At 65.5% G+C, this 22,729-nt stretch overlaps 7 protein-coding genes across 7 annotated transcripts; 3 read left to right on the forward strand and 4 right to left on the reverse strand.

Moving 5' to 3' along the window:
* Positions 1 to 1,449: 1,449 nt before the first annotated feature.
* EMIHUDRAFT_466735 (hypothetical protein) lies at positions 1,450 to 3,657 on the reverse strand. Its single transcript, XM_005791406.1, has 4 exons — positions 3,316 to 3,657; positions 2,230 to 3,000; positions 1,668 to 1,907; positions 1,450 to 1,631 (listed from the first exon to the last, which is right to left on the reverse strand). Exons 1-4 carry the CDS (start codon positions 3,618 to 3,620, stop codon positions 1,538 to 1,540), a joined length of 1,410 nt encoding a protein of 469 aa, XP_005791463.1. The 5' UTR covers positions 3,621 to 3,657; the 3' UTR covers positions 1,450 to 1,537.
* Positions 3,658 to 3,766: 109 nt separating this feature from the next.
* Positions 3,767 to 5,089, reverse strand: EMIHUDRAFT_417514 (hypothetical protein). The gene is made up of 2 exons (XM_005791407.1): positions 4,192 to 5,089; positions 3,767 to 4,079 (listed from the first exon to the last, which is right to left on the reverse strand). The coding sequence occupies exons 1-2, from the start codon at positions 4,825 to 4,827 to the stop codon at positions 3,807 to 3,809; spliced, it is 909 nt and encodes a 302-aa protein (XP_005791464.1). The 5' UTR covers positions 4,828 to 5,089; the 3' UTR covers positions 3,767 to 3,806.
* A 995-nt stretch (positions 5,090 to 6,084) lies between these two features.
* EMIHUDRAFT_439964 (hypothetical protein) lies at positions 6,085 to 6,836 on the forward strand (the record flags this gene model as incomplete). The annotated part of the gene is made up of 1 exon (XM_005791408.1): positions 6,085 to 6,836. A coding segment is annotated over one exon (734 nt), but the record flags the coding sequence as incomplete, so codon positions are not given.
* Positions 6,837 to 6,891: 55 nt separating this feature from the next.
* On the reverse strand, positions 6,892 to 8,943 carry EMIHUDRAFT_454518 (hypothetical protein; the record flags this gene model as incomplete). The annotated part of the gene is made up of 6 exons (XM_005791409.1): positions 6,892 to 6,968; positions 7,196 to 7,244; positions 7,477 to 7,614; positions 7,690 to 8,064; positions 8,317 to 8,487; positions 8,575 to 8,943. The coding sequence occupies 6 exons, from the start codon at positions 8,941 to 8,943 to the stop codon at positions 6,892 to 6,894; spliced, it is 1,179 nt and encodes a 392-aa protein (XP_005791466.1).
* A 2,507-nt stretch (positions 8,944 to 11,450) lies between these two features.
* On the forward strand, positions 11,451 to 13,399 carry EMIHUDRAFT_423070 (hypothetical protein). The gene is made up of 7 exons (XM_005791410.1): positions 11,451 to 11,672; positions 11,743 to 11,851; positions 12,017 to 12,131; positions 12,215 to 12,332; positions 12,408 to 12,463; positions 12,635 to 12,833; positions 12,971 to 13,399. Exons 2-7 carry the CDS (start codon positions 11,839 to 11,841, stop codon positions 13,265 to 13,267), a joined length of 798 nt encoding a protein of 265 aa, XP_005791467.1. The 5' UTR covers positions 11,451 to 11,672; positions 11,743 to 11,838; the 3' UTR covers positions 13,268 to 13,399.
* Positions 13,400 to 13,660: 261 nt separating this feature from the next.
* On the reverse strand, positions 13,661 to 15,840 carry EMIHUDRAFT_223899 (hypothetical protein; the record flags this gene model as incomplete). The annotated part of the gene is made up of 3 exons (XM_005791411.1): positions 13,661 to 14,140; positions 15,245 to 15,475; positions 15,607 to 15,840. 3 exons carry the CDS (start codon positions 15,838 to 15,840, stop codon positions 13,661 to 13,663), a joined length of 945 nt encoding a protein of 314 aa, XP_005791468.1.
* Positions 15,841 to 20,660: 4,820 nt separating this feature from the next.
* On the forward strand, positions 20,661 to 22,565 carry EMIHUDRAFT_466738 (hypothetical protein). The gene is made up of 4 exons (XM_005791412.1): positions 20,661 to 21,057; positions 21,301 to 21,569; positions 22,001 to 22,069; positions 22,193 to 22,565. The coding sequence occupies exons 1-4, from the start codon at positions 20,739 to 20,741 to the stop codon at positions 22,508 to 22,510; spliced, it is 975 nt and encodes a 324-aa protein (XP_005791469.1). The 5' UTR covers positions 20,661 to 20,738; the 3' UTR covers positions 22,511 to 22,565.
* Positions 22,566 to 22,729: the final 164 nt, after the last annotated feature.

The following is a 22,729-nucleotide window of genomic DNA, read 5'->3' on the forward strand; positions in this document are numbered from 1 at the left end:
CTCGGCGTCCCCGAGGTACCTGTACGCCATGGTGGTCACGTAGCCCTCGAGACCGCCGCATACTGTGATTGAGAGCATGTAGAGCAGCTGCCCTTGCCACGTCACCCAAAACGAGCGCGGTGTTCCAAACACGGCGCCACAGATGAAGGCGAGGCTGACGAGCTGCAAGAAGGTCAGAGCGTAGAAGGTCCGACGCGCGCACGGCGCCAGGGAGGAAATGAGCGAGCCAAGGGGCACCAGGACCCAAGCAGATGTGAGAGCCGTGCGGTTGACAAAGGCCCCCTGTGGGCCGTCACAGCCGCCGGGGTCGGTCATGCTGGCCCCAATCATCATCACGTTGACGGCAACGTCCCACTGGACCACCTGCACGAGCGTGCCCCCCATGACAGGGCCGAGGAGAGAGCGCGGGCACGCAAAGCCTCTCAGAGTCCAGCTGCTTGCTGGCTGGCGCTCCTCCTCCTCCTCTTCGCTCTGCTCCTTCTTTCCGTCCAGTCCCGAGCTCTGAACGTCGCCGCGCAGGCCCGCTCCTGTGCGAAGTATCCAGAGCCACGCACCACACGCTATCAGGGAGAGCATGGCGTAGGTGGCAAAGAGGAGGCGAGACGGGAAGCGATTCCTGCTCCCAGTCGGGTTCTGAAACTCTGCTGCTAGCGTGGTGATCAGCGACGAGAGGGGTCGGTATACGGTGTATCAATGAAGTGATGCACTTGATGCAAGGGTGCCATTGTGCTCTACTACAAAAGTTGTGTAAGATGCCCAAGTCTCAGACACTCAATCCTTAGCGGAGCTGAGTTCTGACGGTGTGAACACGAGCAACCGAAGTGACAACCGGGACCGGGCCGCACGCCGGGAGTGCCCCGACAGCCCGACTAGCAGTGACGGGCGCGGATGAGTGAATGAGAGGTCGCTATCAGTGGGAGATGTGTTGTTAGAGACTAGGACTGCCTATCTCTCGCTGAAAGGAACCTCTCATTCGCTCGTCCGCACCCGTCACCGCTCACGGAGTGCTCCGCGTGCCGCACCGGCCGCCGCCGGCCGCGGCCGCTTACGCGGTAACGGAACAGTGTTACTACTCCGCAACGTTGAGCTGGATCAAACTGAATAGTGCTCCTGAAAGCCCTCTCTCTGGGCTCTGCCACACAGAAGCAGCTCACGACTAGCAGCTGGTGTGGCTGTATTTGTAGCCATTTTTAGGCTTCAACTGGTCCCAAAATAGTAGCAACACCTCATGAAAATCAGTCAAAAAAGCCCCCAAAAATCGGCGCCTGCGGCGGGCTACCTGGGGCTGCAGCCCCAGACCCCCTTGACTGGGGGGACCCCCCCCAAGAGCACCCCCGTCGCCCCCGGGGGCCCGTCGAGACCCCAGGCTCCTGGCGAAGGGGTGCTCAGCGCTGTTGGAGCGGTGCACGGGTTTTTCTTTTTTCGCACAACTCAACCCTCTTCCGAGTATTTCATCCCCTTATCATAATTTTTACGAGGTCTTTGAGCTCGTGTCTGGTCATCGTACGTTTCGAAAAAAATTCGCGCGAGACCGAGCTCAGTCGCCCCATCGGCTGGAGCCGGCCACGGCGGTGTCCACGTCGCGCCGCTCCGACTCGCACTCCGCCATCAGGTTGCACTCGAACGCGTGCCTGTTCACAGCCACGCGTGTGAAGAGACGCGCTCACACCGCGCTGCGCCAGCCCACCTGCACGCGAGCGTGCCAGTGCCAGGTGGCCGCCGCGTCGCCCGCGCGGATGCGCCGATCGTACTCGCCCAGCAGCGAGCGAGCGTCGTGGCCGCTCTCGCCCACCGCCGCGGCAAAGGCGTCAAATTCTCGAAGCCGGCGGCGCGCGCCCGCCTCCTTGGCCTCGGCGGCGGCTGCATACGGCGCCCGCGAGTAGACGGCGTCGATCTCGGCCGGCAGGCTGCGGCGGTGCAGGGGGGGGCGAGGGCCGGCAGGCTGCGGCGGTGCAGGGGGGGGAGGGCCGGCAGGCTGTGGCGAAGAAGGGGGTCGAGGGCTGGCAGGCTGTGGCGGGGAGGGGGGACGCTCGATCATCTCGGCGGCCGTGCGCGCCTGAGGAAGACGCCACGAAGGATGAGGGCGAGGCAGCGCTGCGGAAAGTCGAGGGCGTACTGCAGCGCCAGCGTGGAGCCCCAGCTGCCGCCAAACACCAGCCACCGCTCGAGACCGAGCGCCTGCTCCCTCATCAGTCGACGTTAGCTTGAGCCGTCAGCCAGCGGCTGCACCTCCAGACCCGCGCCTCCCTCACCGCCTCGAAGTCGGCGCTCATCAGCGAGATGTCGATCTCGCCGTAGATGCGCATGTGCGCCGCCGACTCGCGCACCGACGGCGTCGACCTGCCCGTGCCTCGCTGGTCCACCTCCACCACAAAGAAACGCGCCGCGTCGAAAAACTCGCCGTTGATGTCTGCATAGTCGGCGACGCAGTTGCCGGGCCCTCCGTGCACAAACAGCACGGGGGTGCCAGCGGCGCGGCTGTCCCACGTGCGGTACCACAGCCGGACTTCGACTCCCTCCACCTCGCCCACCGCCACGGTGCCCTCCTCCGCCTCCCCGATCGGGACCACGCCGCCGCACCGCCGCACCGCCGCACCGCCCACCGCAGCCGCGCCGCCCTCGCCGCCCTCGCCTCTGCCCTGGTCCAAACGCGCCTCGTCGTCTTCGCCCAGCGAGCCCGCCGTCCCCGCCACGCCGCCGCCGCGCGCAGCCGCCGCCGCCGCGGCGCGAAGCATCTCGCCCTCGCTCAGCTCTTCCACCGCCCCGCCGCACGCGGGCAGCATCGCCGCGCCGCCGCCGCGGTGCGCCTCGTCCGCCAGCTCGGCGAGCAGGTGCTGCAGCAGCGCCAGCTGGCGGCGGCGCGGCACCGCCTCGAAGGGAGGCACGTGGACAAACAGGGTGGTGTGCCGACTCTGCGTGCTCTGCGCGCCCGAGCTGTTGTTGTGCGCGTGCGAGAGCCGCAGCGACTCGTACAGCGTGTAGTTGCACAGGTACAGGTACCTGCGGGTCAGGCAAGGGCGTCTTCGGGCGTCTGGCCATCCCAGCAGCAGCGCGGTGCCGGCCGGCGAGGGTGGGCAGACAATCTGCTTCTCGGCGCACCCACAGCGGCGGGCTCGTGGATAGGTTGCGGGCCCTAACGCCAACGCACCGGCCTGCGTCGTCCGAGACACGGATCTCCTCGGCCGACCTCGCAGCCAACGCATCCCGCAGAGAGGAGAGGGGCAGAGGGCTGCGGCGGCAGCCCCGCACGCCACGCGCGGCCGGCGCGGCGTCGATGGGCTCGTCCGTCGGCTGGCGGCCTCGCTCGTCCGCCACACGAAATGCGTTGTGTTGACGCCGGTGCGCTCGAGTGCAAAGCCGCGCCCTCTCGCGTCGACGCCAAGGTGCACGTAGATGACGCAGCCGGAGGAGTCGTCGCCGCTGTGCAGCCGCTGCAGCTGCGCGTCGACATCCTCGGTCGAAACCTCGAGCACTGCCGAGCGGAGCGGGACGCCGTGCGGAAGCCGCCAGCCGTCAGCGCCGCTGGCGAGCTCTCTCGCGAGCCAGTCGGTTGGGTTCTCTTCGACGTCGGCGAACGGGCCGAAGCCCGTCACGACGATGGAGCAGGACGGCGTGGCCATCGACCAGGCCTTCCTCCGAAGAGATTCGTGGAGAGAGTGAACTGGATGACTCTGCAGGTCGTCCTGCAGCGGCGGCGCAAACATCGGGAAAAAGAACACCCTGTACATCCGGGCAAAAGGTTGGTCCCTCCCTCCCTTGGGGTTTTATATGTTTTCTGTCTTTCTTTTTACGAGGATTGGCCTTCCTTACGCGTGCCGCTCCGCGGCCGCGGCGAGGCGCGGCGAGCGGCGCGGCTCCTTGCGCGCCTCGGCGTCGGCCGCGCCGCCGCCGGCGTCGGGCGCGCTGCTACCGCTGCCGGCGGCCGCCGGCGCAGGCGACAGCGGCGGCTCGCGCGCGCGCTTGCCGAGCAGCTGCTTGAGCTTCGCCTTCGCCTCCGCCTCGCTCATCGCGTCGACGGCGTCGACCTCCGCGTCGCGCGCCGCGGCGGCGAGCGCCGTCGAGGCCGCCTCCTTCAGCTCCTGCGCGCGGGGAAAGGAAAGGGAAGGAGGCACGCAGCAGTGAGGGAGGAGCGGCTGGGTGCTGCCACACTGTCTGTATGAGTACATACGGAGCTCGTGCGGAGCGTCGTACCTGGACGGAGGTGGCGCCGGTGAGCTCGAGGGTGTGGATGGCGTTGCCGTCGAGCGTGCGCAGCGTCACGCGCTGCCGCAGCGCGGCGAGTGCGGCGAAGTCGAGCTGCCCCGACGTTTCGTGGAACATGCCGCCGCGGAGCCGGAGCACCAGCTGGAGCGTCGACTCCTTCTGGACGTTGTAGTCGACGAGCGTGCCGTCGTCCTCCAGCTGCATGCCGGCGAATGAGATGCGCTGCTGATCCGGCGGGATGCCCTCCTTGCCCTGGATCTGCTCCTTGACCTCCGCGATGGTGTGGTTCGGGTGCAGCGCCAGCACGAGAATCTTGCCGGTCAGCGTCCTGCAGAAGATCTGCATGCGATGCGGGTCGTGCCGTGGGTCGTTGGCCGCCGCGTCCGCCAACAACAGCACTCGCGGGAGCACCAGGTGCAGCGTCGACTCCCTCTGGATGTTGTAGTCGGAGAGGGTGCGGCCGTCCTCCAGCCGCCTGCCGGCGAAGATGAGGCGCTGCTGGTCGGGCGGGATGCCCTCCTTGTCCTGGAGCGTCGCCTTGACGGCCTCAATCGAGTCGGAGGGCTCCACCTCCAGCGTGACCGTCTTGCCCGGCAGGAACTTGACGAAGAGCTGGATGCGCATGCCGCCAGGTCCGCGCTCAGAACCGGGGCGGCCAGACGCCTTCGGCAGCTGCTGCGGTGGTGCGAGCCGCGCTGCCTGATCCGGGACACGCCACGCCTGCTCCGGGACACGCAGGTCGAGCAGCTCGATGCATCGGCCGACCCGGTTCAGCAGCTCGTCCAGCTCGCTCAGCCGCCTCACGCTGCTGCCCGCGTCGTCGACGCGCACGCTCGTGGAGCGGCCGAAGTACTTCACGAGCAGCGCCTGCTTCTCGACTGGCACGCCGTAACAGGATATCTTCTGGTTTAAGAAATATTCAGGTGTTTTAGAAATTCGTTGCTCGGCGGCAAAACTGTGCCAAAAACCGGCGGCCGGTGTGCTAGTCGCAGCGCGGCGGCTACCGGCCATGGCGTCGGACGCGCAATACGAAGCCCTTTTCGCGCTCGACTTCGAGGAGGAGGCTCAAGGTGTGGAGGAGACGCCCTCTGAGACGTCCTCTCAGGAGGTGACGATGAAGGAGCTGTGGCGAGCGGCGGATGCGGACTCGCCGAGCCCCGAGGCAGAGGCTGCTGCTGGCGACGAGGCGCGCGAGTCCGCTCCCGCTGCACCGGGCGTCGAGCCTGCCGCCAAGCCGCTACCGGCCTGCGCGTCGGATACGTCGGCACCGGCCACGCCCCCAGCTGCGCCTGCGGCCACGCGGAGCCTCGAGCCAACCGCCGCAGAGGCTGCTGCTGGCGGCGAGGCGAACGATAAGGGCAGTGGCGAGGCGAGCGAGGCGAGCGAGGCGAGCGGCGAGATGACTGCAGCCAATTTCGAGAAGGCATACGCGTCGATGCCTGAGCCGTTTTGCAACCAGCTCGCGACCTCGGCCTTCCAGCCACGGTGAAGTGTTGGCAAAACAAGACACAGAGCTCACACAGAATCACAGCGGGAGGAAAGCGGCGAGTCGCAATTCCTGGGGTCCTTGTGGCGGGCCACCCTGTCCAGAGAGGCATGGATGCCAATCTGGGGTCTTTCGACCGAGTCTATGAGCCCTGGCCGCTCCCTTGATCGCAGTTTCTTCGGAAAAACTGTTATCTCGACATTCACTAAGCTGTCAGTGGAGAGACCACTTCACAGCTGTATGCCTTGCTCCTTTAGGTGCTCTGTGCATCTCTGACTCTTCCGCATGAGACCGCCTGAGTAACATCAAAGAGATATATTCCCGTTTCGTGCACAAAGAGCACAAAGGTGGCACCCTCGGCCAGCTGAAGCTCTCGACTCGTCCACCTTGCTCTGGACTATGCCGACCTCAAACCACCAGCGCCAGCAACGACGTGCCGCGGCTCGCCACGCATCTGTTGCGACCGACGACGTGCCCGACGCCGTCCCGCGGCCGCCAGGAAGAGGCCCGCGCAACCACTTCTGGGACCCGCGGCCGCCGGGCGTGTGGCGGCACAACGAGTCGAACGAACCGAACCAGCGCAGAGCGGCGCGTCTCACGAGCGCCCGCGGCCGCCACGCCGCCGCCGTCCGCGGCCGACGGTGGTCGCGAATCAACGCGGCGCGGTGCACCGCTGCGCCTGTCCTTCCGCGCCGCTGGACGTCGGCCGAGAAGACCGCTTCCCTCTGGGGACCCGACTCCGCGAAGATCGCGCGCGCGTCGTGAGTGGCGGCGCGCGCGCGATCTCTGTTCCCGGGCACGCCGGTCGCAGTGGCATGGGATCCCAGGCTCAAAAGCGCTCAACAGCGAGCTGCTCCTCCTCCTGCCGCCGCTCCGCTCACCGAGACAACTCGGTGCCGCCGTTCTCGCCGCCGCCGCCGCCGCCGCCGCCTCGCGCCTTGCCTCCGTCACCGCCGCCCTCCATCTCGCAGCGGCGCGTCCCTCTGATGGCGCGGGCTCCTCGCTCGTTGGCGCCTCGCCGCCGCCCCCCCTCTCGCCGCCGCTCCGCTCGTGGCCGCCCCATCCCCTGTCAATCCCGCCGCCTCCCCTGTCGATCCCCCCCACCGCCGCCACCGCCTCGCGCGTTTAGCGGGCCTTTAAGCTTAGGAATCCTAACTAGAGGTAGGGTGCCCACAGGACCCAAAAGAAAATAGCTTTCCGCCTCAAAAAGGGACGCACGAGGCAAATCTGATGTTGGAGTGTTCCAATAGGAGCGAGGCCTCTTCCGTTGGGGGACAGCCTATAAAGAAAAGAAACGCAATGTCGAAGGTGCCACCTTATCAACCACAAAAATAGGCCCGCGCGTGCTGCGCGGGCCCGGCGAGCGACTAGCGAGCCAACCTGCTAGTCTGATATAAGAGGGCTCCCGCGCCGGCGATCAACACCGCAACTCCTTTTCTAAATTTCACCACTCTTCTTACGCGCGACGACGCTACAGCCTCCACCAAACCTCACACTTTTACTCACCCTCGGACATGCTTGCACCGTCATCCTGCGCGTCTGATGCGTCGCGCATCTGCTCGTCAGGTAAGGTAAGGTAAGGTAAACTTCTCCACACACACGAGGTGGTGGGGCAAGGGGGGGCAACCCTCGCGTCTCCACGTCTGACGACAGGAGCCCCACGGCATTCAAAGTGCAAGGCCCGGTGCGCGTGGGTGAGCGGTGTGTGTGTGTGTGTGTGTGTGTGTGTGTGTGTGTGTGTGTGTGTGTGTGTGTGTGTGTGTGTGTGTGTGTGTGTGTCACGTCACTGCATCCTCCGCCGGTTCCTCCCGTCGCCTCTTCTTTGTTCGAATGTTTTTCAATCCATCCTTCACGAAGCCCTCCCATGTAGCTAGCGTTCTTGGCGAATGTCTCGAAATGGCCAGCAGGCGCTGTCTGCTCGCGGTCTGTGCGGGCCGCTCGTCCTCCTCGCCCTTCTTTCGTCCTCCCGTCCCTCCCCTCCACCATGGCCTTCTCGGCACTTCTTTCTCCATCCGCCTCGCCCTGCCTTTTCGCATCGTGCCGTTCGCCCTCCATTCGGTGACCTCCATGGCTGTCCGCCCCTTTTTGGGTGGCGCTCTCGATACGGTTGCGTCAACCTCGACGTCGCTGTCGCCCTCCCCGTCCCCGCCGGCGTCCGTGCCTCGGTTCGCGTCATCGGTAGCGTCTCCGTTGTTCCCTCGTGCCCCGCCGTCGCCCTCTCTGCTCGGGCCGTTAGCGATTTCGCTCCTCCTGCGTGTCGCCCCTCCGTCCCCTCCCCTTTCTTCGTCGTCATCGTCGCTGTCGCGAAAGCCCTCCGGTCCCTCGATTCCCTCGCCTATCCCCTCCGCTGCGTCGTCCCAGTTTATATCCTCATCCTCTGCGCACGTCGCGTTGGCTTCCTCTCTCCCCCTTTCCTCCCTGCCCCTCTCGCTGTCTGGTGTTAATGGACCCCCTTCCTCTCCCCCGCCACCGTCACCGTCTCCATCCCCGTCGCTACCGCCCTCCATGCCCGCCGCCCTTTGTTTCACACTCGTCTCTGCCATGTCCGCCGTCGCCGCCGTCCTGTCTGCTGCGCTCCGTGCTCCGTGGTACAGTCGCTTATTGTTGTTCAGGATTAGCTCACGCACCAGGACAGCCTCCTGCTCGTTATTTTGGCTTGCCGATATGCATCCAAAGTTCCACGCTAGCTCCTCCTTCGTCACGTCTATCTTTTTGCAGTATCTCGCGAATGCCGTCCGCGCTTGCTGGGGTGTTATTGCGTTCGGATCCGCCCTGGTCCCCGCCCTGTATCCCATCTCCTTGCGGTGGCTCCTGTATGAGTCCCCATATGACCATGTGATTTCTTGGCCTTCCTTGACTCCCCTCTCTGCAAACAGGACCATCACCTGCGCAGCTGCCTTGCCTAATTGTATCTCCTCGTAGCGTACGAAGTGCGTCGCCCTCGTGCCTCGTTTCGGCTCATTCGATGCTGCAGGCCAGTCGAAGTTACACCGCGCCGCGACGCTGTCAAAGTCGTCCCCGCTCTCGTCGTCACTTCCATCCAGCTGCGTCCCCCCTGCTGCCGTGTGTCGTGATAGTTCGTCTGGTACTGTCTCTGGTGGCTGCGCCGTTCCTGTCCGGAAGATCTCCCCAGTGTAGATGCTACACACCTCAAATTTCTCTAGCCTCCTCGTCGCCAGTAGGCCGAGTTCCCCTTCCGCTATGCTAGAGGGGCCTACCTTCGCCCCTTCCACCGTGCCGCCCGTCGTTAGCATGGCCGTCGTTACTTTCGCCGCCGCCTCTGCTGCTTGTCGGCGGAGCGCCTCGCGCCTTCCCTCGTCTCCATGCTCCTGGTCTTGTTCTTTTTGTTTTCCTGCGCTTCCTGTCGCTGGTCCGGCGACGTATCTTGCCGTCTGCCTTCGCTTCCTGGCGGGCCGCGTTTCCTTCCCCTCGTCCCGTCTGTTTTCTCCTGCGTGGTCGCCCTCGCGTGCGCCGCTCGCCGTCTGTTCTCCTCTCTGCTCGCCGTCCTCGTCCCCTCGCTGTCGTCGCTTCCCTCCGGCGCTCGCCGCATCGTCGTTCCTATCACCGCGTTTCCTGCGCTGGCCTTCGCCTTCGAGCTCGCAGTGGGTCGTTTTGAGTGTCATCCCCATCGCTCTCGTCGTTCTGCTCGTCACCCTCTCCGTCACTCGCGTCGGCGGGCGACCGGGCTGTGGGTGCGGCCTGCTTCTTTCTTGCGCTCGCAGCGCCGGCGCCACGGCGCCGTTTGCGTCCGTCCTTTGCGCTTCGCTTGGCAAGCTCGCCCGCAAAGTACGCCGCGCGCGCGGCATCCCAGACGCCCTCCCCGTCGGCGTAGCCCGCCTCCCAGATGGCGAGCACGGGGTTGTGCTTGAGCTTGCGCAAGTGGGCGCTCTCTTTCTTCGGGTCGAAGCCCACCACGTAGACTAGCTGCGGCTGCCCGGCGCACGGTCTTGGCGACCGCCGGCGCTGCGCGCCGGTCGTGCTGCTCACGCTGCCGGCGGCGCTGGTCGCGCGCCTGCCGATCGCGCGTGTTCGCGGCGGCTGCATCTCCTGCTCGTTTCGCTCGCACCCGAGCGGCTGTCGCCAGGCGCTTCAGGTCGGCGGTGCTGCGCGCGCGGCCGTCGGCCAGGCACAGCCACATGTCCTCCTCCTCGGCAGGCTCGCACGGCTTGCCGTCGAACTGCGGCTGGCGCCCGCGACGATGCTTCGCCCAGGCCGGGCACGATGGTGCCGCGACGAGCGGCGTCGAGGCGACGGCCATCGATGGGTCCAGAAGACTTGGAGACACTTCTCGACCAAAAAATCAAAAAAATCGAGCACAATTGCGTTACATGGCCCGTTCTTGTCAAAGAAAGATTCCAAATTTATCAGCTAAATCGCGGCTGCGAGAGACGAGAGGAACGTTTGTGAAGCCCTCCGATGCGAAATAAACCAACGTCGAAGCCGGCGGGCAGAAAACGCGGGCCGGGGTTTTTGCTCTCATCTGTTGAAACGAGTCGAGTAGCAGGTCGGCGCGGAGCGGCGAGGCCCCGTCGCCTCGGATGAAGCCGTCGAGGCGCAAGTCCTCCAGCGCGCGAGTCGGGAAATCGAGGTCGACTGGGAGCGCCGGGTTGGTGCCCACCGGGCCGACCGGCGGCGCCCCGTGCGGCGGCCATGGGGCGCCTGATGGCGGCCGCGAGATGTCGATCCGGACGGTGACCACCTCAAACGGCTTCGGGCCAAACCCGTGCGTGAGGGGCGCGCGGTGCTCCCAGCGCGAGTAGTGCAGGAGCAGGCGCTCGAATGGCAAGCACTGAGACACGTCGACCTCGAAGGAGAAGGCGCAGATAATGTCGAGCACGTCCTGCGGCAGCTCGATGAAGGGGTTGCGGCCGGCGGGGTAGTCCTCGTCCCCGGGCCCCATGATCATCACCAGGCGCGGGGACTCGAGAAAGGGGCCCACGTCGGCAGGGCACCGGGCAAACTCGCGCCAACGCGGGTGCGGGTCCGTGCTGTTGAACATCTTGTCCGCGGGGATGGCAGAGATGTCCCAGGTAGTCTTGCACAGGCCCTGCAGCGTCCTGCGAGAGCAAAGGAGGGTCGGTTTCCGCGGTAGCGGCGGGCCGCTGCACAGGCGTGGGGCGCACACCGCCGCCGGTAGACGACCTCGCTGCGCTGGGCTTTGAGGTTGTAGTCCTCGAGCGCGCTGAGCGACGCCACGATGATCTGCCGGCCGCTACGAGCGTCGGTGTCCTGCTGCTTCAGCAGCTTGCACGTGGACACGGGCGCCGGGCCGCCGTACCACGGTTCGAGCGCGCCGAGACTGTAGTTGTCGGTGCACCAGGCGACCTTCTCGCCGGGAAAGAGCTGCTCCTCCTTCTCTACAGTGACGACGGGGAGGCGGCCGGCGCGGTTGCACTCGCGCGTGTACTTGACCAAGCTCTTGCACTGGCGGAGCGTCGGGGCGGCGTGTTTCGCCCACTGAGCGTTGCCAACATCTTCGCCTTCCCACACGAACCGCTTTGACCCCTCGAAGTCCTGCGGGCTGTCGTACGGCAGCGTCATGCTCGCGGCCGCAGCGCGTAAATTTTGTGTCACGCTCAAAATTTTCACGCGCAGCAACTTCTTGACAAGACCCACACGTATATAGTGTGGAAGATGTTGGAGCGCTGCTTAGTCAAATGCTTCTGCGTTGTTTTTTTGACAAGAACGGGCCATGGCCGGGGTTTCTGCACCGAACGATCTTACTTTCGGTCTATCGAAAGTGTTGATCGATAAAGATCTGGGCCTTCCGCTCCTAGACGGTGGGTTCCCCCCATGCTCGCGCTGCTCCTGCCGGCCTATTCCGCCCAGATCTTCGCCAGCGCGGCCAAGGACCCCGGCCTCAAGGACGTCTTCGCTTTTAAGGGCGAGGGCTTTGGCCCAAAGCGACTGCGGCTCGGCAATACGTCGATCAAGAACGCCAAATACAAGAAGAACGACGGCGAAGTCCCGACCTGGATCGCCGGCGTGCCATTGTCACGGACCGCTGCTCCGCCGCATCGAGGATCGGACAGCGCAGCTCTCACTCTCTATAGGCAAGCCTCCGATCGAGACGCTGATGCAAGTCTCGGCCGACTGGGCTCTGGCGGACCAGACCCGAACCTTCTGCCTCCTCGTGCTGGACATGGAGAATGACTACCTCCCGTGCGCAGCCCGCACTGACGCCCGCGCCTTCGCTCGTCTCACTCGCTCTACCCTCTGCGGAGCCTCGCACACAGCCGCGCAGCGCCGCTGCCAGCGCACACAGCCGCAACGCACACAGCCGCGCAGCGCCGCTGCCAGCTCCCGCGCCCTCCGCCTGCCCCGCAGGTATACATGACTTTTATGATGCCGAACGCCGAGGCGGTGCTCGCCGCCTTCCGCAAGGCGCAGCAGCCGGTCGTGTGGACCAACTGGTACCGGCAGGAGGACGACGGCGCGTACGGTGCGTGTGCTCGGCACACCGCCTCCGTGGGTCCGAGGGCGCGTCCACGACGCGTCCCTGACGCGTCCACGACGCGCCCGCAGGAGCCATCGACCGCTTCTGGGGCCCTCGCGGCCTGTACCCGCCGGGAGGCACCGTCAAAGGGCACGCCGAGAACCCGTTTGGATCGACACGAGGTACAGCAAGAACGCGACCGACACGGCGGGCTGCGCGGCGGTGGCTGGTCCGCACACGGCACGAGAGCAGCGCGGCCGGAGCCGAGGGCTGGCGTGTTAGGTGCCAGCGATGGGACCGATCACGGAGGACGAGAAGTCGCTCGTCAGCAAGTCGATGTGAGATGAGCCGAGATCAGCCGAGATGAGCCGAGACCGGTCCATTTGGCGCAGACCCGACCGCTGGCATGTTGCGACTCACGCAGCGGACGCCACTCTCCACGAAGGTGTCTGCGAAAGGAGGTCGGCCGTCCCTCCTTCCCTCCGACCATGCCGCCCTCCCCGCCGCAGGCACCTCTCCAAGATGGCCGACAAGGACGAGCACGGAGACGACATCCTCTACCCGATGCTGCAGGCGTGGGGCGTCGACACCATCGTTATCGTCGGCGCGTGGACCGAAGACTGCGTCATCGCGACCTGCTACGAGGCGGCAGACCGCTATGGTCTCGACGTCGTCCTCGTCACCGACGCCATCGCAACGGGCTCGCCGGTGCACCAAAAGGCGATGGACACGATGCAGGCGGGGAGGCCGCCGAGATGGAGCCGTCGCCCATTTTTTGCAGCCGATGGCAGCGCCGAGTTGCGGCAGCCGTGCCCCTCCTCACCAGTGCCTCCCTCCCTGCCCAGGCCGCCTGCGGCAAGACGCTGATGGCGGAGGAGCTGGTGCAATACTTCGCGAGCCACCGGCACAAGCTCGGCCCCGCGCAAGCCGAGCTCAACTATGGCGCCGTTCAGCTGCGCCGCCGCGCCGCCCTGCTGAGCGCCGCGCAGGCCGAGGCGCGCGGTGGCGAGGGCATCTCGGTGGCGGTCGCCGCGGTGATCGCGCTGACGGCGGCCGCGGTCGGCGCAGCGATCGCCGTCCGCGTCTTCGTTCGTCACCCGCTCTCCCACAGCTACGAGAACAGCCCCGTGCCACTCACCTAACTAAAGGTTAACGCAAGTGCTCGCACTGGCGGGAATTTTGATGGGAGCGCTCGTAGGACATGCGCATGTCCTTTAAAATCCCATCTCGTGATCTAGTCTCAGAGTTTTACCGTTTTCATTCTTTTACCCGCTAACGGCATGGTGCATGGTGCGCAGACATCTCTCATGTATATCGTCTCTCCGCATCTGACAAATTGATACAGGAAAAGATAAAAGAACGGGCGGCGCACCGCCGGCGTGTAGGCAGCGGCGGCCTAGAGCGAGAGGCGGCGCAGTCGCGCCAGTCGGCCGCCGCGCAGGAGCACGGGCGCTTCGCCTCACCCGCCTTTGCTCCCGTCCCCTCGCTGCCGCCCCTCGCCACCGCTGCCCCTCCCCTCCCCGGCCGCTCCTCCATCAAGCAATGCTACCGTCAGTACTACACAGCGGGGCGACCGCCCTCTCCAGGTAGGCTTGCCGCTCATTGGCAATCAAGCCGTACCATTCGTAGAATGGAACGCTGATCACCCTCCAGCCAGCTGCCGTGAGGAGGCGCCGCTTGAGCAGCGTTGGCCCATTGGGTCTGCGCACGCCCCGGCCGTCGGGCAGCAAGAAGTGAGACGGGCCGTCCACCTCAACGCCGACGCGTGTCGAGGGCAGCGCCAGGTCGAGAGAGTAGCCGGTGCGCGGCTCGAGATGCTCCTCCTCGAAGCCGTGCTGGACGGCGGCGAGGGCAGCCGCGACGGAGCGCTGTAAGCGCGAGATCGTAACTTCAGTGCCTTGCATGGCGTCGCAGCAGAGCTTGCGCTGGGACGCGGAGAGGAGGTGCTGCTGCCCGTCTGCTCCTCGCTCAAGGGAGAGCCAGAGCTGCCACTGGTGCAGCTGACGGCGGTCCTCCTCGCTCCATATCGAGGGATCCCGCGCGAGCGAGTCGCTGATCACGCGCGAGCAGTCGGCAAGCAGCGCCTGGTGATAACAGTCTGCCGTCGCATACGCCCAGACCGTGTTGGACAGCTCCTGCGGCTTGAAGCCAGCCAGCCCGCTGCGCACCGCCGCCTCCGCCACCGCCGCGTACAGCGCGTCCGCTGCCACGCCCGCCGTCGCATACGCCCACACCGTGTTGGCCAGGGCCTGAGGGCTGAAGCCAGTCAGCCCGCCGCGCACCACTGCCTCCGCCACCGCCGCGTACAGCGCGTCCGCTGCCACGCCCGCCGTCGCATACGCCCAGACCGTGTTGGACAGCGCCTGTGGAGTGAAGCCAGCCAGCCCGCCGCGCACCGCCGCCTCCACCACCGCCGCGTACAGCGCGTCCGCTGCCACGCCCGCCGTCGCATACGCCCACACCGTGTTGGCAAGGTTCTGAGCGTTGAAGCCAGTCAGCCCGCCACGCACCGCCGCCTCCGCCACGGCCGCGTACAGCGCGTCCGCAGCCACGCCCGCCGTCGCATACGCCCATACCGTGTTGGACAGGGCCTGAGGGTTGAAGCCAGTCAGCCCGCCGCGCACCACTGCCTCCGCCACCGCCGCGTACAGCGCGTCCGCTGCCATGCCCGCCGTCGCATACGCCCACACCGCGTTGGACAGCGCCTGTGGAGTGAAGCCATCCAGCCCGCCGCGAACCGACGCCTCCGCCACCGCCGCGTACAGCGCGTCCGCAGCCACGCCCGCCGTCGCATACGCCCACACCGTGTTGGCCAGATCCTGAGGGTTGAAGCCAGCCAGCCCGCTCCGCACCGCCGCCTCCGCCACCGCCGCGTACAGCGCGTCCGCAGCCACGCCCGCCGTCGCATACGCCCACACCGTGTTGGCCAGCTCCTGCGGCTTGAAGCCAGCCAGCCCGCTCCGCACCGCCGCCTCCGCCACCGCAGCGTACAGCGCGTCCGCAGCCATGCCCGCCGTCGCATACGCCCACACCGTGTTGGCCAGGTTCTGAGGGGTGAAGCCAGCCAGCCTGCTGCGCACCGCCGCCTCAGCCACCGCCGCGAACAGCGAGCGCACCACCCTTGCTTGCAGGCCGCACTTTGCAACGCCGTGAGACACGTTAGCCAGCTCGCGTGCTCGGCACGAAGAAACCAGGTCGAGCGTGCGCTGCACCAGCTGCTCAAGCCGCTCCTCGTGCCGCCGCTCGATGCGCTGCTTGCCCAGTTTGTTCCACAGGTTCGCAGCGTGGATGTGGTTCAAGCTCGTGCTGTGGGCAGCAAAGAGCGCGAGCAGTGCGTCAGCGCTGCCAGCCTGGGAGATGGATGCGGTCAATTTGAGAGGGTCGACCTGGCCACTACCGTCAGCACAGCGGCTAGACGAGGGTCGCTCATTGCGCATTAGTGCGTCGTGGCTCTGCCGCTCGTCATTGAGGATCGGCAGACCCATCCGGCGATTGCTGTGCTGATGAGGCTGCCACTGGTGCTGGTACTGGTCGCGCCGGCCATGGTCGAGCCTGGGATCGTGGTGCCAGTCATCATGCCGATTGCAATAGTCGCGCTCGCCTCTGCACCGACAATCGTCGTAGCCGCGCCGATCGTCCTGCCGCCCGTCACTATGCGGCCATTGTTCGCCTCGCCAATGCTTGTTGTGCCATCGCTCAGCGGGCCAACGCTCATCGCGCCATCTCAGCTCGCCCCGCCATTGCTGCTCGCCGCGTCTGCACACGTCGCGCCGTTGCTCTTCACGCCAGCGACGCTGCGGCTCGTCACGCCAGCGGAGCTCCTCGCTTCGGAACATGCGCGGGAGGTCTTGTCCGAACGTAAAAGGAAAGGAAGAATTTAAACAAGACAACTCTCTCTCACAGCACACAGGCTCGACACAGGTGCGAACTGGCGCGTGCTAGTACTATCACCGGCACACCACCGGAGCCGAAAAAGAAAAAGGCGGCGAAACGATTGGACCATGTGTGAAAGGACAGAAAACGTTCGGATCGCTCCTCATCGCAAACCCTGTCAAGGATGATTTCCCCCTCGAAAATGCTGCGAAATGAGGCGTAAAATCAAGGGCCCGGAGGGTCTGACCACGAGTCTCTGGGGGGGTCCTCGGCCACGACCCCCCCCCTAGCATGTGGTGAAGGTGCTGGGGGGGGCGGGACCCCCCCCCTAGCATGTGGTGAAGCCTCTGGGGGGGTCGGACCCCTCCCCTAGCATGTGGTGTGAGCAGAAGCACGCCCCCCTCCCTGGAAGCGATGTGCGCCTGCTCTCGGGCTCAGAAGGGCTGGCGCCGCGCCCGCCCCGAGTCACCATCTCGACGCAAGGGGGGAGAGTCTGCGGGTCATTTGGAAGCGCAACCACTGACACGAGCTTGTACCCCCGCTTGGCCATCTCTGACGCAATCTCCTTCGTGTGCACCGCGTAGACGACGTCATTCGGGCCCTGAAAAAATTTCGTGCGGTCCCATGGCGGCCGTTCTTGAATGATCGGGCGCTTGTTGGCGCCGCCGCCCGTGTCCACCTCGACCATCAGACCGGCGCACTCCATATGCTGACTCCACGCAATTCGCGCGTTCTCGGCCTTGAAGTCCTCGATACGTTCGGGAATGAAAGTCGCAGTCATCACGCCGAACCGCTGCAGCAGTGCCACGATGCCCGCATCCTCGCCGAGCGGCGCCATGCTCTCCGGCACCTCACTCTGAATCTGAGCGTCGCGAGCAAACCTCGCGTCGGTCGGCGTGGCAGGCTCCTCCTCCATCGGTATGCGCCTCCCGTGATGCCGCCGTTTCCTCACTGGTGGTGACTGAGACGCGGGCGGGCTCCCGCCCTCGCCTCCCGGTCGCTGACGGCGGACCGCGGCCCCCCCACCAAAGCCTGATTGCAGCAACTGAGCTGCATCGACCCGCTCGGGTGAGGGGAGCAGCCCCGCGCCGCTCCCCCGGCCGCCGGTGGCCCTCCCCTGCCTCCTCTCCCCCCGCATGCCCTCGTATAACCGTACGCCAGACGGACGGACCGTACTTCCCCAGCCGGTGGTTCTGGCACGGGCCTGTTGGTTGTAGTACTATCTATTAGTAAACCCGGCGGTTTAGGTGTGTTTCTTGTTTTGCGTCGGGTTTCTTTTTTCGCCTCTAACGTTTGGAAGGAATAACAGGAATATTTTTTTCGCGTCAAATCCGCCATGGCCCATGTGGCGCCCGCCGACGCTCCGTTTGCGTTTTGGTGGCGTCCGCGGCGAGCCACGCCAGCAGGCGGCCGCGGCCACGCACGCGTCTGACCGCGCAAAGGTCCGCACGGCGAAGTTGAGGAGACTCTCTTGCACGCCTCGCAGCCGCCCGTCACAGCAAGGCCGACGCCACCTCCGCCATCTGACGCGATGTCCCAAAACGTCAGATCTGGCTCACCCAGGGCTGGACCTAGTCTCACGTCGGCCGGGGCACCACCCACTACGCACTAGCTGCATGATCACCTGAATAAGTAAGTCCGAGAACAAGTAACACCTGAATAAGTACGTACTCGTAACGTCCAAAACAAGGCCGCGACTGCCGTCCCCCGGGCCCCTACCCCGGCACCGCCGGGCTCGCCCGCCGGGCACGGGGAAGTTGCGAAGGGCAAGTGGAGTGCGGGAGGTACGACTGGGCCGGCGAGCGGGGGCGCGTGGCGCCCTTCATAGAACCTGTCCTTTTAGCTAGGACAAAACTCTTTTTAAAAGGACACATGGGGCTATCCGACTGGCGCGCCGACTCACATAGTCACGGGTCGGATGATCTAGAAACACAGTCCAGAAGCGCATGCAGCCGGGAGCGGACCTCGACGAATGAGAGCGTGCCCTTGACGAGAACAAGATCGACTTCGGCCATCGAGGCCAGCCGGGAGGAGTTCGCGAGCGACTCGCCCGACAAGATGCAGATGCGCCCGCGGTAGCCGCGCTGACGTAGCTGCACAGCGATCTCCGAGCCGCGGAACGTCTGCATGGGGCTTAAGTGCAAGTTTTCGTCCAAGATGATCAGGGCGACGTCTACGTCGCCGTCCGTCGCGACTGCAAGCAGCCGGTCGACGCTGGCCGCCCCATCCTCACCCAGAACCGCCGAGTCGGGATGGACGTCGAGGGCCTCCAGCACTGCGGCCAAATAGGCGCGCATGAAGGCGTCGTCGTCCAAGGCGAGGCAGCGGTGAGACGAGAGCGCGGCTGCTGCCGCGGATGCGGAGTCATCCGTCGAACGAGGAGGGCTCACGCCGGAGTCCGCACGAGGCGCCTGCGCACCTTCTAACACCGCTGCCTCTGCCTTGCACAAGGACGCAGGGACCACCATGTGTAGCCGAGTATGGTTGCGCGCCTCCGCGTCCGTGAAGGAGGAGAGTCGGGCGCTGCCGCCGACCGCATTGCACGCGCGCAAGATCGTGTCCAGCCCCAGGCCATCAGACAAGAGCCGTCTCTGCCCATTGCTCCCGTCCGTCGCGACCCGCTTGGAGCCGCGGCCCATCAGGGACGTGCACTCGTCCGGAGAGAGGCAGCACGTGCCCGGGCGGTCGAGCGAGTCCACGTACACGTGGAGCATGCGCGGCGCGGTGGCGGCGTTGGCGGCCGCCGAGGAGGCGGCGGGCGCATAGGGGCTGTCATCGAGTAGGTAGAGGCGGATGCGCGTAGGCTCGGACGGCTCGCTGTACTTGGCGATATTCGAGAAGGCCTCCTCCAAGCAGAGCATCAGAATGGACGGGTCGATCAGCAGCTCGGCGGGGCAGCTCGGGCTACGCGTGAGCTCAATGGCGCGGACCGCGGTGCCCTCCCGGGTCGGCCTGCCCGCGACGCGCGTGATGAGCTCGTCGAGGCTCGTCGGCACCGCCGCACTCACGTACAAACCGCTCTGCAGCTGCACGAAGAGCTCGCGCAGGTGGCACCACTCGGAGCACTGGTAGAGGATCGACGAGACCGTACGCAGCTGCGCCAGGATCTCGTCGGACTGGGCCGCAAACGGTGGCGCTTCGCCGGTGCGTTTTCGCAGCGTGTCTTCTAGCGTGTCTTCTATGCGCTTGGTGATGAAGGTGGCGGCACAGGCCTTGTTCTTGATGACGTGGTTGAGGCGCGAGTCGCCCACGCGCTCGGCCTCCGCGCGCTGGCGGAAGTGGAAGGAGTTGCGGCACTGACGCTCGAGCGCGGAGCCGAGGGTGATGGAGGCCGTCATGGTGATCAAGAGGCAGGTGAACTCTTGGACCTCCGAGGGCGTCGTGAAGGAGGGCATCAGGACGTTGACGCTGAGAGTGATCGCGTGGATGGCGTGCAGCCGCGCCGGCGTGAGGTAGATGGTGTGCAGCCATAGGAAAAACTCGGAGAAGAGCAGCCAGTAGTAGGAGCCGAGGGAGGGAATCGCCAGGAGGTGCTCTCGATACAACGAGGCGACGACGTTCGCGATTGATGGCGTGGTCGCGGCCACCCAGAAGGCGAAGTTGGCGCCGAGTTGGTGCGCCCGGTCGCGGTCCGCCATGAGCGATAGGTGGCGCCAGAAGATGCCGAGGGAAGCGGTGGAGCAGAGCGGGACGAGCATAAGCCAGACGGCTACGGGGCAACAGGCGATGACAAACACGGAGGAGACCGCCACTTGGCAGTGAATGGATTGCGCCAGTGCGTAGGACTCGTGGAAGGCGTACGCCCGGAACTCTACCCCCTCCTCGCCGCCAGTGTCGAAGAAATGCAGCAGCAGGCGCTCATATGACATGACTGTTTATCTGGTAGTTTCCTTGATCTGTCGGGGATAATCACGGTTTATCTCTCATGAGGTTGGATATCAGCGTTTTATCTCTCTCTCTCTCTCTCTCTCTCTCTCTCTCTCTCTCTCTCTGTGTGTGTGTGTGTGTGTGTGTGTGTGCGAGAATAGATAGCTCCGCCGTTCATGGAGGCAACCGATGCGAACCAAAAACTTGCGAGTCGACTGGTGTGTGTCGTCGTGGTTTCGAGAGAGAGAGATTTTTAGCAATACCAAACAACTCTAACACTCACACGTAATTTGGGGCCTGGAGCCCTTATCAAGAATGAATACTTCCTAACGTAACATAACATCGGACGCTTCACCCTCAAGGCGTCGACCGCGCTCAACCACGTCGCCCGTGGCTGCGAGCCCTCGGTCACACGAGAGCCGCTCGAGGACGCACCACACAAGGGGCTGGGTGCGTGTCTAGAAGGCCACTGTGTCTAGAAGGCTGTGGTCGTCCCCTTGCCGACACATAGAGCCGTAGCGACGACGCGCTGGCCAGCAAAGGCCTCGACCTTCGTCTTCTTGGGCAGCAGCTAGTCGAAGCTAGGTCTGCCGTCGCGGGCCGTGGCCCAGCTTGCCATCGTCACCATAGCCCCAGCTCCAGACACCGCCATCGGCTGTGGAGGGTGAGACTGTGCGAGCATCCAGCCGACACAGCGTGACCCGTGAGCGACGACACTCGACACAGGCAGCCCCGTGGCAGCAACAAGACGAGAAAAAGAAATCGCGTACCCTCTACAAGGGCGGCGAGGGCGGAGGCGGCGAGGGCGGAGGCGGCGAGAGTCGCCAGCGAGAGCGCGCGGCGTGGATCAGCAGCGAGTTGCCTTCATCCGCCATGGCCTGCCCGTGCCTCTCGTACCCGCGCACGCTGCGCGGCGTGCTGTCGCCCTCCGACCGGCGCCACCTGAGCCGCCTCTACCTCGAGCGCGTCCGCCCGACCGGCTCGCCGCTCATCTACTACCATCTTCTGACCCACCTCGCGAGGCACAAGGATGCGCGCGCCTGGGCCATCCTCGAGCGCGTCCGCCGGGTGGTTCGGCGCAGGTTTGGTGCCTCGTTCGTCGTGGTCAACGACTTCTTCTCGTACCGCGCCCGCGGCGTCGCCCTCTTCCAGGGGTGGCACCAGGACGGCGAGTTCTGGCTGACTGCCGACGGTTCGTCGGCGGCATGCTCCGGCCTGAACCTCTGGATCCTGCTCGACCACCGAGGGATGAACCGCTCCCTTCCCTAGAAGCGGAAGACGTATTCTGGTAGTCCGACTAGCGCTCGAGAGGACACGCATTCGACCGTACATTCGGCCGTACTCGGCCGTACTCGCACCCCTCGTCTTCACGCGATGCTCTGAACACGCTGCACAAGACCGCACCCCTCATTTCGGCGTCTGCCCCACCATGTAGGCTCCTTTGACGTCCTCGACTCAACCACCGCCCGCCCTCTCTACTCGACGCTCTACGCGGCGGCGCGAAGGGGAAGCAACCTCCGGCGCGTCAACCGCTCCGCAGCCGCCGGCATCGCCGCCGCCGCCGCCGCCGGCGACGGCGTTCTCAACAGCGTCGAGTCGCTCTTTGGCTCCTCCGCCCCGGAGACAAACAAGCGCCTCCTCCGGCCGGCCGTCTTTGAGCGGCTCTCGCGCGTCTCCGGCACCGGGCGGCGGCCGTGGGTCAACGTGCCGCTCGAACCGGGCGACGCGCTCGTGCTGCGCCAGGCGCGCCGGACCCTCTCCAGCCGCTCCGACCCTCTCCAGCCGCTCCAGCCGCTCCAGAGGACGCCGCGCGCCTCTCCCCACCGTGCGCCTCTCCCCTCCGCACACGCCGTTGGTGCACACCTCGCGTGGCGCCAGCACCTCCTCCCCCAGGCCACCGCCGCGTCGCGCGAGCGGAGCCGCGACTCGAACTCGGATCTCCCCATATCTCCCCGTATCTCCCCAGATCTCGCAGCCGCGACTCAAACTCGACCTTGCAGCGCGAGCATCAGAGCGCACCCACCACGCTGCTGCTCGCTTTGCACCTCATCTGACTCACGGCGCTACGCCCTCCTGGCGTCCGTACCTGAGTCTCGCCTGTATCTCGGCCACGTCTCACCCTGCCCCCGCGGAAGGTGGAGCTGCACCGGACAGACGTCGAGGAGCCACCACCGGGCGACTGGAGGCTGGCAATCGGCTTCAAGGTGACGAGTCCCCTACCCCCACGGTACCCGAACCCAGCCACACGCCGGGTCGGCGAGATCTCGGCTATACCTCGGCGGTGCCTCGGCCTCCTCTCGGCCACATGTCGGCGATCGGCCTGCAAGGTGATGCGCCGCCGCGCCATCCGCCGCCGGCACGACCAGTCCTCGCCCTTTGGGCACGACCTGTCCGTCATCGACGCTATCACTCCGGAGCTGCTGCCCCGCTTCCGCGTCGGCGGCCCGCTCCCGCTGGTGTACAACCGGAGCTACGTCGACGCGTACGACGCGGCCAGGGTACGCGACCTCTCCCTGCTCGTCCTGCTGGGCAGCGCCGCCGGCCGAGCGCCGCTGCTCTTCATCTTGCCGCTGTTTGCCGCCGTCCTTTGCTGGGCGGTGCTCCGCGAGCGGAGGGCGAGGGGCCCGCAGGGGCTGTCGGGGTAGAGGGCATTGCCCCTTTTATTAGTAATTTAGAATTATTAAAGGAGAAACAGAACAAGATTTTAACGTGTTCCTTTGCTTTACCCAGCTCCCAGTCCCAGCTCCCAGGTCCCACAAGCCACATCTCCTAGTAGAGGTGTCCGTTTTCATTTACTTATGTAGAACAAGATTTTTCACAATCGTGAGCCGACAGCTCCGTCATGGCCTGAGATGTCTGGGCTG

The sequence above is a fragment of the Emiliania huxleyi genome (genome assembly GCF_000372725.1).
Source record: "Emiliania huxleyi CCMP1516 unplaced genomic scaffold EMIHUscaffold_113, whole genome shotgun sequence".
Classification (NCBI taxonomy): domain Eukaryota; phylum Haptophyta; order Isochrysidales; family Noelaerhabdaceae; genus Emiliania; species Emiliania huxleyi.